General features: G+C 51.2%; 1 protein-coding gene across 1 annotated transcript in view; it reads right to left on the bottom strand.

Annotated features, from left to right (window-relative positions):
• Positions 1–16,991, bottom strand: part of UBE4B (ubiquitination factor E4B) — a 130,059-nt gene that overhangs the window by 8,415 nt on the left and 104,653 nt on the right. Inside the window, exons 18-22 of the mRNA XM_062190413.1 lie at positions 16,359–16,486; positions 15,526–15,624; positions 13,097–13,332; positions 3,256–3,382; positions 1,602–1,746 (exon numbers count right to left, since the gene is read on the bottom strand). Coding sequence (XP_062046397.1) covers positions 1,602–1,746; positions 3,256–3,382; positions 13,097–13,332; positions 15,526–15,624; positions 16,359–16,486 — 735 coding nt within the window. The remainder of the gene's footprint in view (positions 1–1,601; positions 1,747–3,255; positions 3,383–13,096; positions 13,333–15,525; positions 15,625–16,358; positions 16,487–16,991) is intronic.

Raw genomic sequence — 16,991 nt, 5'->3', positions numbered from 1 at the left:
GCCAGCCTGTCCCCGCCTGAGAAGCCAGGAGCTTCAGGGGAATGCCAGGGCACAGTGGCAGGCGGCAGAAGAGGTGGATACGGGTGGGCAGATGGATGCTGGTGGGTACGGTACAGTGCTGAGAAAAAAGACGCTTGCTAGAGAACCTCAGTGTTGCCATCAGGGGCTCCAGGAGCATGGGGGTGTGGGTCTGGGGAAGCCAGCCCTCATGGACCTGGTCGAAGCCCCAAAGCCCTATGTGAGCTCCGTGTGGCCACACGAGGTGTCAAACTCTCATGAACACGGCACACGTAGGTGAGAGCTTTCCATTAATGTCTCCATGACGTCAGAACTCCCGATACTGTGGCTGCAAGAACGCTCCCGGGAAAAGCAGTCCTCCCCATTTCGGCAGGAGAACCCCTCTTGGAGAGCAGTTCTGATTCTGCGTCTGATAACACCAGGGAAAGAGTGAACCAATCTATCAAGTCCCCAGTAGCTGCCAAGGTCCCAAAACTGCCTGAGGAAGCAGCCAGACTGCTGCACTGTGTGCTGGGCACGGGCTACTTTGTCACCGACACAGCCCGAGTGTCCACGGAGCCTGGCCAAGCAGGCCGCTTCTCTGCTCACATAACTGAACAGAAACACCAAGGTCAATCCCGGGGCCAATGTCGTGGCGCAGCAGGTTAAGTCACCGCCCGAGACGTCAGCATCCCACGTGAATGCCAGAGGCAGCCCTGGCTGCTCTGTTCCAGTCCAGCTCCCTGCTAATGTGCCTGGGAAAGTGGAAGATGGCTGAAGTGCTCGGGACACTGCCAACCATGTGGGAGACCTAGATGGGGCTCCAGGCTCCTGGCTTCTGCCTGGCCAAGCTCTGGCTGTTACGGCCATTTGGGAAGTGAACCAGAAGGTGGAAGAGCTCACTCTCTCCCCTCACTCTAACTCTGCCTTTCAAATAAATAAATAAATAAAATAAATCTTAAAAATAAAACAAACCAAAAACCCCAAGACCAACTGGAAGGAAAGCGCGCCATCAGACTCCTGCGTGGTTTCCACAGCGGCGTGCAGACGACCGCACCGTCACATTCTTGTCCAGCAGCCAGAACTCAACAGATTACGTCCTAGCTGCTTTCACAAATCTTATCAGTTCAGAAAATAAATTCTTCTCCAAAAACACCCTTTGAAAGGCAGAGATAGAGACAGAGAGAGAAGGTGGGGGAGCTGGAGGGTGGGGGGAGGGGGAGAGAGGGAGAGATATCCTTCATCCTCTGGTTTACTCCTCAAATGGCTGCAACAGCTGAGGCTGGGCCAGGCCGAAGCCAGGAGCCAGGAGCTTCTTCCAGGTCTTCCATGTGGATGCAGGGGCCCCAGCACTTGGGCCATCCTCTGCTGCTTTTCCAGGCTCATCAGCAGGGAGCTGGATTGGAAGTGGCACCCGGAGGCCCAGCCCCCGACACCACAGCACCGGCCCCTCGGTCTACTTCTTCACCTCAGGTAAAATGCTGCCTTTTCTCCCTCCCGCACTTGGTAGCCCATAGGCAGGGCAATCCTGGTGATGCTGCCAGAGCCACAGGTGGAGTGCCAGGTGCGGCCCATGCAGCAGCTGCGCCCTAGCCCGTGCTCACCCGGGGCAGCTGCTCCCACTGCTCCTTGTTCCTCATCTCTTCCTGCACTTCGTGGATCCGCTTCAGGGACTCCAGACTCTCGTCGAGCAGGAACGTCGTGTCGTTGATCAGCATGTTGATGTAGCGGACAAACTGCTTCCCGGAGCTGCAGAGGCAATCGCAGGGCATGTGGTCAAGCACCCGCAGGTTCCAGAGACCCCGGCCTCCTCCCGAGGGCCACCATCGCCCTCCTCGGCACGGGCCAGCTGGAGATGAGTTCCAGGACTACCACAGCTCTCTCCAGGTTTTGATCTCCTTTCTAATGAACTGTGACAACAAGCTCATGCAAGTGGTGTGTTGGAGCCACCATGCACCGTTCACGAGAGCCAACTGCTAAGATGTCCAGAATGCTGTGAGCTGACTCCCTTAGCAGCCTACGTCTGGCTAGAGCAGGAGTCACACTGAAACCCAGCAAACGATGACTTCCTCCGGCCTGGGGAGCAGGCTCCCTGGCCCCTCCGCTCGCCGCCTCAGTGTTCGAAGCCGAGAGGACGCCACTGCAGACCCCCACCCTGCCCCGCGGCCGCACAAAGAAAGCACAGGTCAGACAAGTCAGCTGATAGAGCTGCTCCTTGTCACAAAGCAGACACGCTAACGGAAAACTGGAACCGTGATACTGAGAAGGCAGGGTGTGAGTTGGGACTTGCTGGTGACCCGACACAGCCTGGCCTAAGTCTGCCACACTCTCTGCCAGGGTAGTGGGGGAGAAGCAGCTCACTTCAGGACCTTCAACCGTGCAGCCAGGAACTGTGGTGAACGAGGCTGGGGGCCTCCAGGAAACCATAGGCCTCCGGGGCAGCCTCCCAGTCTGCACCACGCAGAGCACGCCATGGGCCTGCCTGGTCTCCTAATGTAGCATCAGGCTTGTGCTGGAACATAATCCTGCCTCGAAGAGCAGTTCATGGAAACCAAGAATTAACTCGAAGAGTTTACTCTGCTGGAAAAGCAATGCACGTGTGACTGATAAGGACGTGGTTCTTAAGTGACAGCTTCAACTAGATCAAAGACCTAACAGGGCTGCAGGAGGTCCGAGTGGATGGGGTAAAGCGTCCTCTCAGAATAACCACGCATTCAACACTTGCACCTGTCTTCCTTTTTGAGGCACGGACAGACAGTTCAGATGTAATGACTAACACCCAGGTTCAGGCAGTCACTGCAATTTCAAGTCCTCAGTTAAAGTTTAGGGCCTTACTACAAACCAAGACACTTCAAATGACAATTCTAAATTGTCTAAATTAAACTTCTAAATCTAAAGTTCTCCACGCATTTCTAAGTCTAAAGCTTGATTACCACACTCAAGAGGGCTGTAAGATCTCATTTCTGTCACTCTGACAACTTCACTTACCACTGTGATCATCAGAAACACCGAAACACACTCAGCACATCCTCTCGGTGTTTTCTAGAGCATTTATCTATCCCCCCCCCCCCCCCCCCAGGGTCCTGACAAATCTACAGCTCCAAACACCTTGCAGGCGTGGACATTCCATAACCTGCCCACCTTCAGCGGTAAGCTGAGCTTCAGGGAGGCTGAAACCAAGCAGCGAAGAAGAACTGCGCAGTGAAGGCGCTCCCGTGCCATCACAGCGAGCGGAGACGGCAGGGGCCCCATACTCACTTGAACTCCTCCATGAAGGTGCCGTGGTGAGCTATGTTTTGCCAGAGGCTTTTAAATATGGTGCTAATGTGGTAGCGAATTGTGAACTTGTCGTAGAACTCGCTGGTGGCTCCAGTATGCTCAACATCTGAAGAAAACAGACAGAGGACTGAGGGCCTTTCCAGACAATGACCGCCACAGCAATCGTAACAACAACATGAATATATCTGCAGATCCAAAGACCTGATAAAACTGGCCTGTGTCTTTCAAGTAAAAGGCAAGAAAGAAAGCCAGTTTGGAAGACAACTGTGAACAGTGCAGGTCTGGCAATGAGACACGATCACAGGGAGCTAAGCTGGGAGAACTGTTTGACATCATTAGGATGGCATCAACTCAACAACGGTGGGATGGCTGAATAATTGTATTTCCCTCCATCTTAAATGATTAATTTATAGAGGTTTTTTTAAAAAAAGATTTATTTATTTATTTGAAAGGCAGAGTTAGAGAGAGGCAGAGGCAGAGAGACAGGAGAGAGAGATTTTCTTTTCTTTTTTTTTTTTTTTTGGACAGGCAGAGTGGACAGTGAGAGAGAGACAGAGAGAAAGGTCTTCGTTTGCCGTTGGTTCACCCTCCAATGGCCGCCGCGGTAGGCGCGCTGTGGCCGGCGCACCGCGCTGATCCGATGGCAGGAGCCAGGTGCTTAACCTGGTCTCCCATGGGGTGCAGGGCCCAAGGACTTGGGCCATCCTCCACTGCCCTCCCTGGCCACAGCAGAGAGCTGGCCTGGAAGAGGGGCAACTGGGACAGGATCAGTGCCCCGACCGGGGCCGCAAGGCGGAGGATTAGCCTAGTGAGCCGCGGCGCCGGCCAAGAGAGAGAGAGATTTTCTATCTGCTGGTTCACTTCTCCAATGGCTGCAATGGTGCGGCTGGGCTGATCTGAAGCTAGGAGCTCGGAGATTCTTCTGGGTCTCCCACGCAGGTGCAGGGGTCCAAGTACCTGGGCCATTTCTACTGCTCTCCCAGGTCATAGCAGACAGCTGGATCACAGTGGAGCAGCCGGGACTTGAATCAGTGCCCATATGGGATGCCGGCACTGCAGGCAGTGGATTTACCCCCTAAGCCACAGCACCGGCCCCTAGAAGTTTTAGAGTACTTCAAGATGGGCATCTCTGAATGGAATAATGACTGGGTTAAATTTTACTGACTGTGGGGCCAGCACTATAGCATAACAGGTAAAGCCACTGCCTGCAGTGCTGGTATCCCATATGGGCGCTGGTTCACGTCCTGGCTGTTCCACTTCTGATCCAGCTGTCTGCTATGGCCTGGGAAAGCAGTAGAAGGTGGTCCAGGTCCTTGGGCCCCTGCACCCACGTGGGAGACCTGGAAGAAGTTCCTGGCTCCTGGTTTCAGATTGGTGCAGCTCTGGCTGTTGTAGCCAATTGGGGAGTGAACTGGTGGATGGAAGACCATTCTCTCTCTCTCTCTCTCTGCCTCTCTTTCTCTCTCTAACTCTAACTTTCAAATAAATAAATAAATCTTTAAAACAAATTTTACTGTGTCTACTATTTTAAACAGTTTTGTGTTACAGACATGTTCCAACATGTTCTAAGGTACAGGAAAGCACAGGGACACAGGGATCATTTACAGTGACCAAAATCCCTGTACCTGTAAAATGGAAAAAAGTCAAACTTGGTTATCCAAATTATAAGCATCCTAAGCATAAAAAATTCTGAGATCCATGAGAAATTAAAAAACAAAAACAACAAAAACCAACAACCCGTCATATAGGAACTGTGAGGCTTGAGAGACAACCAAGCAACCACTTGGAGCTACCACACCAGCAGGCCCGGTGAGAATGACAACACTGGGCAGAGCTGAGCACTGGGGACGGGCGTGCCGCACATGCTGATGGGAATCCGAGGCAATCCCTCCAAAGGGCATCTGGCGGACTGCAGCACAAGTCCCGGATAAGCACATCCCTCTGTCCTAGCAAATCCACTCAGGAGCACACATACGGGCACGATTACAGACAGACCTCCAAGGACGTGCACCGAAGCACTATTTCTTTATAAAGATTTATTTGAATGGCAGAGTGACAGGAAGAAAAGGAGAGTCTCTCTCTCTCGCTGTCTGTAACCCTACCTGTCAAATAAATAAATAAAATCTCAAAAAATAAAAGAAAGAAAAGGAGAGACAAAGATCTTCCGAAATCTACTTGTTTACTCCCTAGATGGCTGCACCAGGCAAGGTGGGGACACGCCGAAGCCAGGAGCCAGGAGCTCCATCCGGGTCTCCCACACAGGCGGCAGCAGCCCAAGTATTTGGGGCATCACTCGCTGCTTTCGCAGGTGCACCAGCAAGGAGCTGGATCGGAAGGAGAACAGCCAGGACTTGAACTGGTACTGCGGTAGGGGATGCTGGTGTTGCAAGTAATAGTGTAACTCACTGTACAATGAGGGGCCCCAAACTATTCTTTTATTTATTTATTTATTTTTAAATTTTTGACAGGCAGAGTGGATAGTGAGAGAGAGAGAGACAGAGAGAAAGGTCTTCCTTTGCCGTTGGTTCACCCTCCAATGGTCACCACGGCCAGCGCGCTGTGGCCAGCGTACCGCGCTGATCCGATGGCAGGAGCCAGGTGCTTCTCCTGGTCTCCCATGGGGTGCAGGGCCCAAGCACTTGGCCCATCCTCCACTGCCTTCCCGGGCCATAGCAGAGAGCTGGCCTGGAAGAGGGGCAACTGGGACAGAATCCGGCGACCCAACCGGGACTAGAACCCGGTGTGCCGGGGCCACAAGGCGGAGGATTAGCCTGTTGAGCCACGGCACCGGCCACCCAAACTATTCTTATTAGAGAAAATATATAAATAACCCAAATGCCCAATAGAAGACATGCAAAAGTGGGGCTGGCACTGTGGTGCAGCAGGTTAAAGCCCCGGCCTGGAACGCCGGCATCCCATATGGGCGCTGGTTCGAGTCTCGGTTGCTCTACTTCCAGTCCAGCTCCCTGCTGATGTGCCTGGGGAAGCAGCAGCAGATGATCCAACTCCTTGGGCCCCCAAAAGCCTACATAGGAGACCCAAGTGAAGCTCCTGGCTCCTGCCTTCGGATTGGCTCAGCTCCAGTCGCTGCAGCCATTTGGGGAGTGAACCAAATGGAAGACCTCTTTCTTTCTGTCTCTACCTCTCTGTAACTCTTTCAAAAAATAAATTTTTTTTTTTTAAAGAAGACATGCAAAAGTTTTATGTTATATTAAGTGAAAACCACAGACTGCCACACAAAACATACAGTTTGGGTCCAATCACATCAAAAATAGAATGGGAAAATACACAGCAGAGCATTAACCATTAACAGCGGTTTTTATTTTCTTGGAATTTTCTGTATTCCCCAATATTTTTTTTGGGTGCTTAAGATGAAAATGGTTGTTTAACAAGAAAGAAACGTGGGAATGAACACCCATCACGCTAACACATGAAAGTGCTGTATGTGCAGCCATTCAGTGAATCCTTCTTCCCAGTGAGCCGAGTGTGGTCGACTGCCTTGTAAACAAGTGAGCTAGCCTGCCGGGGGCCGGGTTAAGCAGAGCCTGCAAAGGAAGATGCGGGGGCACACGGGCACCCAAGGCTGCCTGGAACACCTCCCTTGGTATTCTGAATCCAGCAGAGGCCACAACACCCATCTCTCCCGACACTTGTTTCTTATTTGCTCCTGATGGTTCCTGGAACTGACACGAGCACAAGTTCTAATTCCCATGTCTTGCGTAGAGGACCTTACTTCAACGTGAGCCCTGCTGCCCGCACCCCACGCCCTGTACTGTCTTCCTGCTGCCTTCGTTGCTGATTCACACTCTGCTCCCCTCGCCTGCCTCGCGGTGGCTGGATCTTCTCACAGGCCACACTCGCCTCATTTTCAAGCTCACTCCAAAGTCATCTCCCGAGCCCTGACTGCCTGTCCTCTCGTGGCCCCACGCCTCCTCCCTCACCCACTGCCTCAGTTTCCTTATTGTCCAGCGTCTGTCTCCAGCTGGGAGGCGTGGCCCACAGAGGCAGCGATTTTGCCCAGGAGGAGCCGTGACAGCCCCGGCAGCAGCAGTGACTGCTGACTGAGGCCAGCGCTGGTGAACGCTTGAATCCTGAAATAAGTCTCGGTTATCGGTGCTCTTCCAGTTCTCAGAGCTGTTCTCTAGGAACTGACTGCTATGATAAAACAAAAACAAAAACACAAAACACAAAAAACCCAAGCCCCTAATTTTGAAAATTTTTTGAAGCAAAATTTGAGCAGGCTGGGCTGGTGGCTCTGGGGCCCCGGGGGAGCGTGCTCCCTGTGCTGCCGTGTTCAGAGTCAGGGCCCTGGTCAGCAGGTCTTCACAGCCGGCTGATGGACACCTGCCTGTTAGGGGAGCAGGTCTGTGCGGCCCACTGCACAGTGCTGCTGTCACCAGGTCCTGGCCGCTGCAGGAGGAGCAGCGCAGTGGTCAGGTGCACCGCGCTCAAGTCCAGCGCAGAGGCTGCTGCCTGCTGACCTTGAGAGGCTGCTTTGCCTGCCTGAGCTTCGGTTCCCCGCAGAACGGGGATATTTATAGCCCCTCCTTCCCAGGGCTGCTCGGGAAAGTGAGAGGAGGGGCCGGTCTGGGGGCGGGGGCTATTTTTAGGACAGGTATTATCTCTCCAGGACACCAGCAGGGGTCCAGGCCAGAGGGCACGCTGCTGTGTGGATCCAGCTCCTGGAACACTGCCAGCCGGCTGCACCGCCTAGCACAGCCGACACACTTAATCCCGAAGCCACGCTGACAGGCTCAGCTGCTCAGTACAGGACACTTTTAACTGAACTTTTTGTTTTTACTAACGATACCTGTTTACTATAGAAAAAAATGTTCAGATAATTAAAAAAATAAAAAATAGAAACTATTTGTAACAGTACCATTCAAAAATAACCAACTCACTGATAATGTTTGGTGCATGTCCTGCCCTAAATTTTTGAACTGTACATACATATACCAAAATGTGAACATATTATTAGCATTTCGTTTACTTCTTGTTACTTATCCATTTAATGTAAAGAACACATTATTTTTCATGGATCATACACAGGTCCACTGTATGCATAAACCATCATTTACTTAATTTAGATTAAAAAAATAGTCTTTTATTTGAAAGGCAGAGTTAGAGAGAGCACGCGCGTGTCTATCCTCTAGTTCACTCCCCAAATGTTTGCAATAGCCAGGGGTGGGCCAGGCTAAAGCCTGGAGCCTAAAACTCCATCCGGGGAGCTGGTGCAGTGGTGTAGTGGGTAAGGCCACTGCCTACAGTGCCGGCATCCCATATGGGTGTAGTTCAAGTCTCGGCTGCTCCACTTCCGATCCAGCTCTCTGCTGTGGCCTGGGAAAGCAGCAGAAGTTGGCCCAAGTCCTTGGGGCCCTGTACCTGTGTGGGAAACCTGGAAGAACCTCCTGGCTCCTAGCTTCGGATTGGCTCAGCTCCGGCCGTTGTGGCCATCTGGGGAGTGAACCAGTGGATGGAAGCCCTCTTTCTTTCTGACTCTCCTTCTCTCTCTGTGTAATTCTGTCAAATAAATGTAAAAATCTTAAAAAAGAAACAAAACAAAACACCTCCATCTGGGTCTCCCACGTGGGTGGCAGAGTCCCAAGCACGCGCACCACCTTCTGTCGCTTTTTCAGGAGCATTAGCAGGGAGCTGTGTTGGAAATGGAACAGCCAGGACTCAAACTGGCACCCACATAGGATGCCAGCTTTGCAGGTGGTGACTTAACCTACTGTGCTACAAGGCCCTAAATAGTTGAGTCTTTTTTTTTTTTTTTGGACAGGCAGAGTGGACAGTGAGAGAGAGAGACAGAGAGAAAGGTCTTCCTTTGCCGTTGGTTCACCCTCCAATGGCCACTGCAGCCGGTGCATCTCGCTGATCCGAAGCCAGGAGCCAGGTGCTTCTCCTGGTCTCCCATGCAGGTGCAGGGCCCAAGCACTTGGGCCATCCTCCACTGCACTCTCGGGCCACAGCAGAGAGCTGGCCTGGAAGAGGAGCAACCAGGACAGAATCTGGCGCCCCGACCAGGACTAGAACCCGATGTGCTGGAGCCGCAGGTGGAGGATTAGCCTACTGAACCGCGGCGCTGGCCAATAGTTGAGTCTTTTAAAATTATCTATTTATTTATTTAGAGAGACAGGCAGGCAGATATCTTCCATCTGCTGGTTTGCTCCACAAATGCAACAGTCAGGGCTGGGCCAAGGAGATTCCAGGAGCTCAGAACTCAGTCTAGGTTTCCACGGAGGTGGCGTGAGTCCAACTACTTGAGCCTCCCAGGATCTGCATTAGCAGGAAGCTGGAGTCAGGAGCAGAGCCAGATAATGACCCCAGGCACTCAGATGTGGGCTGCAGGCATCTTTACCGTTAGGCCAAATACACATCTGAGGCTGCTTTGGATATTTTCACTATACTGCTTTATAAATACTGTCTTGGTCAGTAAAGACATAAACACACACACTTATAATCATTTCTGTGGGATAAACTACTACAAATTAAGCTTACATGTAAGAGGGGCTGCTGATCCTTTAGTTGTCTCTCAACTCTGGGCTGGGACCGCAGCTCTCTGTCAGGTTCGCCAGCAGCGGGTGCTGCAGGCTGCAGGGCCTGGGTCCTTTTGCCTTTCTGCCAGCAAGTTTTCCCTCTCAGCAGCAGCAGCTGGTGGCCCCAGAACTAGCACTCAGACCCCAGGACAGGGTGGCCAATGTCCTTCCTCAGAGGCCAGGGTCCTAGCTCTGCACCTCCCTCATTCAACAGCTGGGTTCTAATACCCCAGCCCATGGGACGGGCGAGGGCCCACCCCGATTCTCTGTTTCTGAGGTCTGTCTTCAGGTAACTATTCAACCAATTCCTTCTATTAAATTCTCTCTGTTAAAGTAAAGAGCTGGATCAAAAGAGGAGGTGCCGGGACTAGAACAGGTGGCCATGTGGGATGCTGGCACCACAGAGGATTAACCTACTGTGTCACAGCGCTGGCCCCTCCTGACTGGATCTTGACTTGATACAAAAGACAGCAAGTTTTTTTTTTTTTTTGGACAGGCAGAGTGGATAGTGAGAGAGAGAGAGACAGAGAGAAAGGTCTTCCTTCCGTTGGTTCACCCTCCAATGGCCGCTGCGGCCAGCGCTTTGCGCTGATCCGAAGCCAGGAGCCAGGTGCTTCTCCTGGTCTCCCATGCGGGTGCAGAGCCCAAGGACTTGGGCCATCCTCCACTGCCTTCCCGGGCCACAGCAGAGAGCTGGCTTGGAAGAGGGGCAACCGGGATAGAATCCGGCACCCCAACCGGGACTAGAACCCGGGGTGCCGGCACCACAAGGCGGAGGATTAGCCCGTTAAGCCACGGCGCCGGCCAAGACAGCAAGTATTTAAAACTTTCTGTGTGGGTTGCCAAATGGATTCTGGAACAATTTTCCCATCTACATGCTCACGAGAGTGTCACAGCGCTACAGACAGATAAGTAGCACCAAGTATTTTCAGCTTAAAAAATAAACTTGGTTGGCCAGTGCCGCGGCTCACTAGGCTAATCCTCTGCCTGTGGTGCCGGCACCCCGGGTTCTAGTCCTGGTCAGGGTGCCAGTTCTGTCCCAGTTGCTCCTCTTCCAGTGCAGCTCTCTGCTGTGGCCTAGGAAGGCAGTGGAGGATGGCCCAAGTGCTTGGGCCCTGCACCTGCATGGGAGACCAGGAGGAAGCACCTGGCTCCTGGCTTCAGATCAGTGTAGTTCCGGCTGTAGCAGCCATTTGGGGGGTGAACCAACGGAAGGAAGACGTTTCTGTCTCTCTCTCACTGTCTGTAAGTCTCTCTCTGTCTCTTTCTCTCTCACTGTTTAACTCTGCCTGGCAATAAACAAACAAACAAACTTGGCAGGTGAAAAGTAGCCTCTCCTTATTATTTTAATGAAATTTGAATTCTCCTCGCTTGCACCTGTCAGCAATGTGCAAGGCACTGCTGGCGGCCTTCCCTGCACAAACCTGTGACCTGACCGCCCTGTGTGCCTCCCCTACTGGGCCTTTTACCCTTGAGTACTCTTCAGTGTTGCCAAAGAAAGGATGCTAACAAACGGCCAGGGGCTTGTGAGCTTGCCTGGATAGAGAATGTGAGGAGTCTGAGGAAGGCGAGAAACGCTCACTAGATGCCACAAAGTAATGACGACCAGGGAAAGGCAGGCAGATGCTTGGACCCTCACAAGTAATGAGCATGAGGGCGGCCTGGGCCTCCAAACAGGCAGAAGCCGGTCCTGGCTCACAGGAAGGACCCTGTGAACGCTCGAGGGGTCCTCCAACTGGCCAGTGCTGCTGTGGACAGTGGGGGGCAGCGCGCGGGGCGGCCAGGGTCCCTCCTAAGAACACAGAGTACAGACACTTCCTTGAAGGTGCACCCTGTGCTAGTTCAGCAGACGAGCAGACTGGCTTTCCGAGAAATACCCACTCTGCCAGGAAGTGCTCCATCAGCCCCGGCTGATGCCTCTGCTGGTAGGTCCCAGGGTAACAGTTCACATGAAAATGAGACCCAAAACTTGGGGGCCTGTGACGTGGGGCAGCAGATTAAGCCGCTGCTTGTGCTACCAGCATCCAGATCAGAGTGCTAGCTGGAGCTGCAGCTGCTCTGCTTCTGATCCGACTCCCTGCTGATGCGTCTGGGGAGCAGCAGCAGATGGCCCAGTGGAAGTGTGAGACCTGAATGAATTCCTGGCTCCTGGCTCTGACCTGGCCTAACCCAGGCAGTTCTGGCCGTATGGGGAGTGAACCAGTGCATGGAAGATCTCTTTTCCCTGTCCCTCCCTCTCTCTCTCTCTGTCACTCTGCCTTTCAAATAAATAAATGTTAAAATAAAAATAAAAGTTTGGAATACAATTCAGCCCAGGGAAGAGGACCTCCCTGCAGAGTGTCTCACGTGCTTTTTTTCCCCAGCACAACCCGACAGCTGGAACAGTGCCTGGCAAACAGCAGGTGCTCAACAAACATGCACAGAATTAACGAGTGAGTGAAGACTCCCAGGGCCCCAGAAGTCCTGATTCCATTGGCTTTAATGGGATCAACGAAAAAACATTTTTTAAAACTTAAATTTTTTAAATTTATTTTTATGAGTTTGGAAGGCAGAGAGATAAGCTACAGGGAACGATCTCCCATCCATTGGTTACTCTCCAAATGTGTTCAACAGTTACAGCTGACGATCAGGTCACAGCAAGGAACCCAAATTCAACTCAGATCTCCCACAGGGGCGGCAGGGATCCAACACCTGGAGCCAGCACTGCTAGCTCACAGGAAGCTGGGCTAGAACCCAGGCACTCTGGTAAGGAATGTGGGCAATCCAAGGGCTTCAACTGCCCTGCCAAGAGCCTACCCCAAGAATACGCATTTTCAACAAGCCTCCTACTTTATATCCACCCTCTGGAAACTCTGGGTTATAGACCAGTGTTACAAACTAACGCTGTACGCTCAGAGCTAAAACAAACCAGGACGTTTCACTGGGGACAACACTGACTCGTGCTGCTGACACCTACTGGACCTCAATGCCAATCACCGATGAACAGGTCCTGCGAGTCATCAGGGAATACTGGACCTCAATGCCAATCACCCATGAACAGGTCCTGCGGGTCATCAGGGAATACTGGACCTCAATGCCAATCACCCATGAACAGGTCCTGCGAGTCATCAGGGAATACAGTCCGCAGAACAGTCTACACAGCATGTCAAAACTCGGGGGGAGCAACCGGCAGTGCCTGCTCTGTCAGCACTGTGGTAGTGGGTTACACTTCCGTGAGTGGACACCAGGATTTTAGGCAGCAGGTCTGAGCACCTTGGCCACACTGCAGACTAGGAACCTACCTGTGTAAAACTTCATCAGGGAAGGTACCAGCAGTTTGGTGGAGAGAGGGTGGTTTTCAATCATTTCAAAAAACTTCTGGGTTCGTGGTTGAACGGAAGGGTTGGTCATGAACATGACCTCCACCAGTTTGGCCACCAGGTAGGGGTTCCGGATGTAGTTCTGGTTGCACAGCATCACCACGAGGAACATCACAATGTCCTGCGTGCAGGGCTCGTAAAGCACCTGAGGAGAGTATCTGCAGGAGGCAAGGGGGCGAGAAACGACCGCTGAGAAGATCAACTCGGGAGGCTGTGTCCCTAGTGGGGAGGGGACACAGGCCACACGGGCTTGGGTTCCCTTTACGTTGTTCCTGGAGTTCCCTTTAGCTTGCTGATCTTCAAGTAATTATATCATCCACCATGTGCTGCTGGGGCATATTTACTTATTATGTTTCATAAAATAAACCAAAAGGATATGATTAAATCAGATTCAGATAGAATTTGCGAAGATATCTTCATTAACCAAAAAGTCTTTAAATTTTTTTGATGAAGCTTAAAAAATTAAAAACAAAAACTCCATAGCTCTTCCAAAAACAGAATAAACATACAAGAAAATTTTCAAATAGGTGTTTTCTTATTACTGAGCTTGAAATAAATTTTTAAATGTGACTTAAGTTGCTTAAATTCCAAGACTGGTTTCCATCAACAAATAAAGCCTGTCAGTCACCTCTTATATTTCTCATCTTTCAAAACTCATGTGTTGCCTCTAATTTTGTTTTTTTCTTTCTGTTAATTTAAAATTTTATTTATTTATTTGCAAGGCAAAAAGAGCACATAGGCACCCATCTGCTGTCTCTCTCTGCAAACGTCCACAAAGGCTACTAGCATGGGGCTAGGTCAAAGTCTGCAGCCAGGATCGCAATCCCGATCTCCCACCTGGGTGGCAGGAACCCAATTATTTGAGTCGTCACTGCCATCTCCCAGGGTCTGCAATGGTGGGCAGCTGGGGTCAGAAGCCAGAGCCGGGGCTGGCACTGTGGTGTAGTGGCTAAAGCTGCTGCCTGTGAGGCCAGCATCCCATGGGGTGCTGGTTTGAGTCTTGGCTGCTCCACTTTCAATCCAACTCCCTGTTAATGCACCTGGGAAAGCAGCGGAAGATGGCTCAAGTGCTTGGGCCCCTGCAGCCACATGGGAGATCTGGAAAGTTCTTGACTCTGGCCTGGCACAGCCCTGGTCAATGTGGCATTTGGGGAGTGAACCTGCAGATGGAAGACCTCTCTGTCTCTAATTCTACTTTTAAACGAGTAAAATAAATCTTTAAAAAAGCAGCAGCAGCAGCCGCTAGCACCCGGAATCAAACCCAGGCGCTCTGATGTGGGACACAAGATTACAAACCAAAAGCCAAATGCCAGCTCCCTACTTGGATCCTCTTTAAAGACATCAAGAAAGCTTGCTCTACCTCATTTTGGCTCTTTCTGGTTTTTAGGAAACTTTCATAATTTGTATTCTGCGATTGTGACCCTGCACCACTTTTACTTTTCAAAACCTGTTCACACAGTTTTCTTGCCTAGCCACAATGACACTGCAACCATGGTGCAACTATGCCTCTTCTAACTTGCGTGTCTTTTTTTTGACAGGCAGAGTGGACAGTGAGAGAGAGAGACAGAGAGAAAGGTCTTCCTTTTGCCATTGGCTCACCCTCCAATGGCTGCCGCGCTTTGGCCGGCGCACCGCGCTGATCCGAAGCCAGGAGCCAGGTGCTTCTCCTGGTCTCCCATGCGGGTGCAGGGCCCAAGCACTTGGGCCATTCTCCACTGCACTCCCGGGCCACAGCAGAGAGCTGGCCTGGAAGAGGGGCCACCGGGACAGAATCCGGCACCCCGACCGGGACTAGAACCCAGTGTGCCGGCGCTGCAAGGCGGAGGATTAGCCTATTGAGCCGCGGCGCCGGCTCTAACCTGCATGTCTTAAAAATAAAATGAGTTTTATAAACCAAATGAGGATTTGAAGAACATTTAGAAACTCCCAGTATCAGTTATAAACTCATACCATTTCTTAGTGAGCTTTCTTCATTTTCACACTTGAGACAAATTTTGGTAAAAATCTAAGTGTGGGTATTTCTGGCTTCTGGATGTTCACCAGATTATTTATAAACTGTTTGCTCCTTCTGTTTCTCAGAAACACACTCTCAGCCATTAGAGGAATTCAACCCAATTTTCACAGAATACGTTATTATCTGCATTGTTAATCCTGACTCTGTCTTTGAGATATTACTGGAACTGGACTGGTGCCACACTTGCATCCACTTCTCCAGTCTCTAGGCAGCATTCAGTTAAAATAGTTACATAAAATTCCAGACAAATGGAGGCTTACAACACAGTGCATGATAACCATGCACAAGCAGTGAACAAAAACATATTAGAACCATGTAGAAAGTCAAAGGCACTTACTGTACAATAAAAAATAAAAATTCCGCAACATCTTCTACATAAAACTCAGGCAATGCTGCAAATACCTTGGGAACATCTGAATTTAAAGGCAGTGTTATGCTGTCAGAGAGAAAAAAAAGCAGTTTATAAAACGAATCACAGTATGTCAAACTACAAGGCTTATTACACTCACTAAACAAGAACTCTATTTGGGAAAAGTAATATATACAACTATGTAAAAAGTATGAAGGCAAAGAAAACACATGGAGAAATGAACAAAGAATAACAAAGACAATGGATATGCTAGCGTGCGTGCGAAATTTGTTTCCTTTTCTCAATTTCTTGTTAACCAATAAACCAAATAGGAAGGTCACTGCATGCAGGTCAAACTGTTTGAGACAGCAGAGCTACAAATGTATTTTAAATAGCATTTTCCACTCCTCCAGGGGCTATGGCCAACCTCAGCTACACTGGTAACCCAGAGACTTCTTAATAAGAAGTAAACTAAAAGGGACTGCATGGAGGTGGCATCCCATTGGTGACAAGATGATGGTCAACGTTCTTAGCTCACTCTGAACTAGCCGGGTATTCCCCTGGACCCAGCGCCTAGGAGGGCCTGACCCCCGACACCCAGCATTTCGGCTTCCCCTTGCTAAATCTCATTTTCCATGAAAGATTTCACAGCAAGTTTAAAAGTATCTGATGTTGAAATGAAAATAACAGGTGCTGACACTCAGCTATTCCTGCGACTATCTACAAAGCTAACTTACAGTCCATGTAAATCCAAGCCGGAAATCGGGAAGTGCAATCCCGAGCAGGGCCTGGCTCTGAAGGAGAGGGGAGGGCCAACTCACTCGGGGTACGCGGGGTCCAGGACGCGCAGCAGCAGCTGGATGAGAAGGCCGTAGAAGTTCAGACATCGTCTCAGGAAGCTCTCGTCCAGCAAGCCAGCGTCAGCACACGCCTTGCACCGCACCAGTTTCTGCAGAAGGAGGTTTACCCCGACCAGTGAGTCAGGGGTCAGGTCCCTGGGTGACCAGGCAGGGAAGGGGGCCTGGCAAGCCTGGGCTCTGGAGCGCAAGGGGGCTGGCTCATAGCTAAGCAGCTATGGACAGTGGCTTCGTCTCAAGAGCCTCCCTTCCGCTGAGAACAAAGGTACACTGAGCAAACCCGGGACACAGAGGCCACAGCTGGTGCTTGGGAAGGTGAGCGGCTACTGTCACACGTCAGGCATTTAACTGGCTGGGGAGGATGCCAGGGAGGCCCTTTGGGTGTGAGAGCTGTTAGCGGGAAAAAGCCAACCAAACATCTGTGAGAGCTCCAGCACCACCACTGACACGCTGCCCTCAGGCCAGATGCTCGCCCACGCTGGGGACTCCTGTGAGGACTGACACATGTGCGTGCACGTGTACAGCGTGCAGACCCCTGGGAACCCATCAGGGGACTCTTGGGATGAGGAGAGGTCTACAGACCCCAGATAAAAGCCC

The sequence above is a fragment of the Lepus europaeus genome, chromosome 5, assembly GCF_033115175.1.
Source record: "Lepus europaeus isolate LE1 chromosome 5, mLepTim1.pri, whole genome shotgun sequence".
Lineage (NCBI taxonomy): Eukaryota > Metazoa > Chordata > Mammalia > Lagomorpha > Leporidae > Lepus > Lepus europaeus.
Note: the sequence above shows the minus strand (reverse complement) of the source record. Positions and strands in the feature narration are given on the sequence as shown.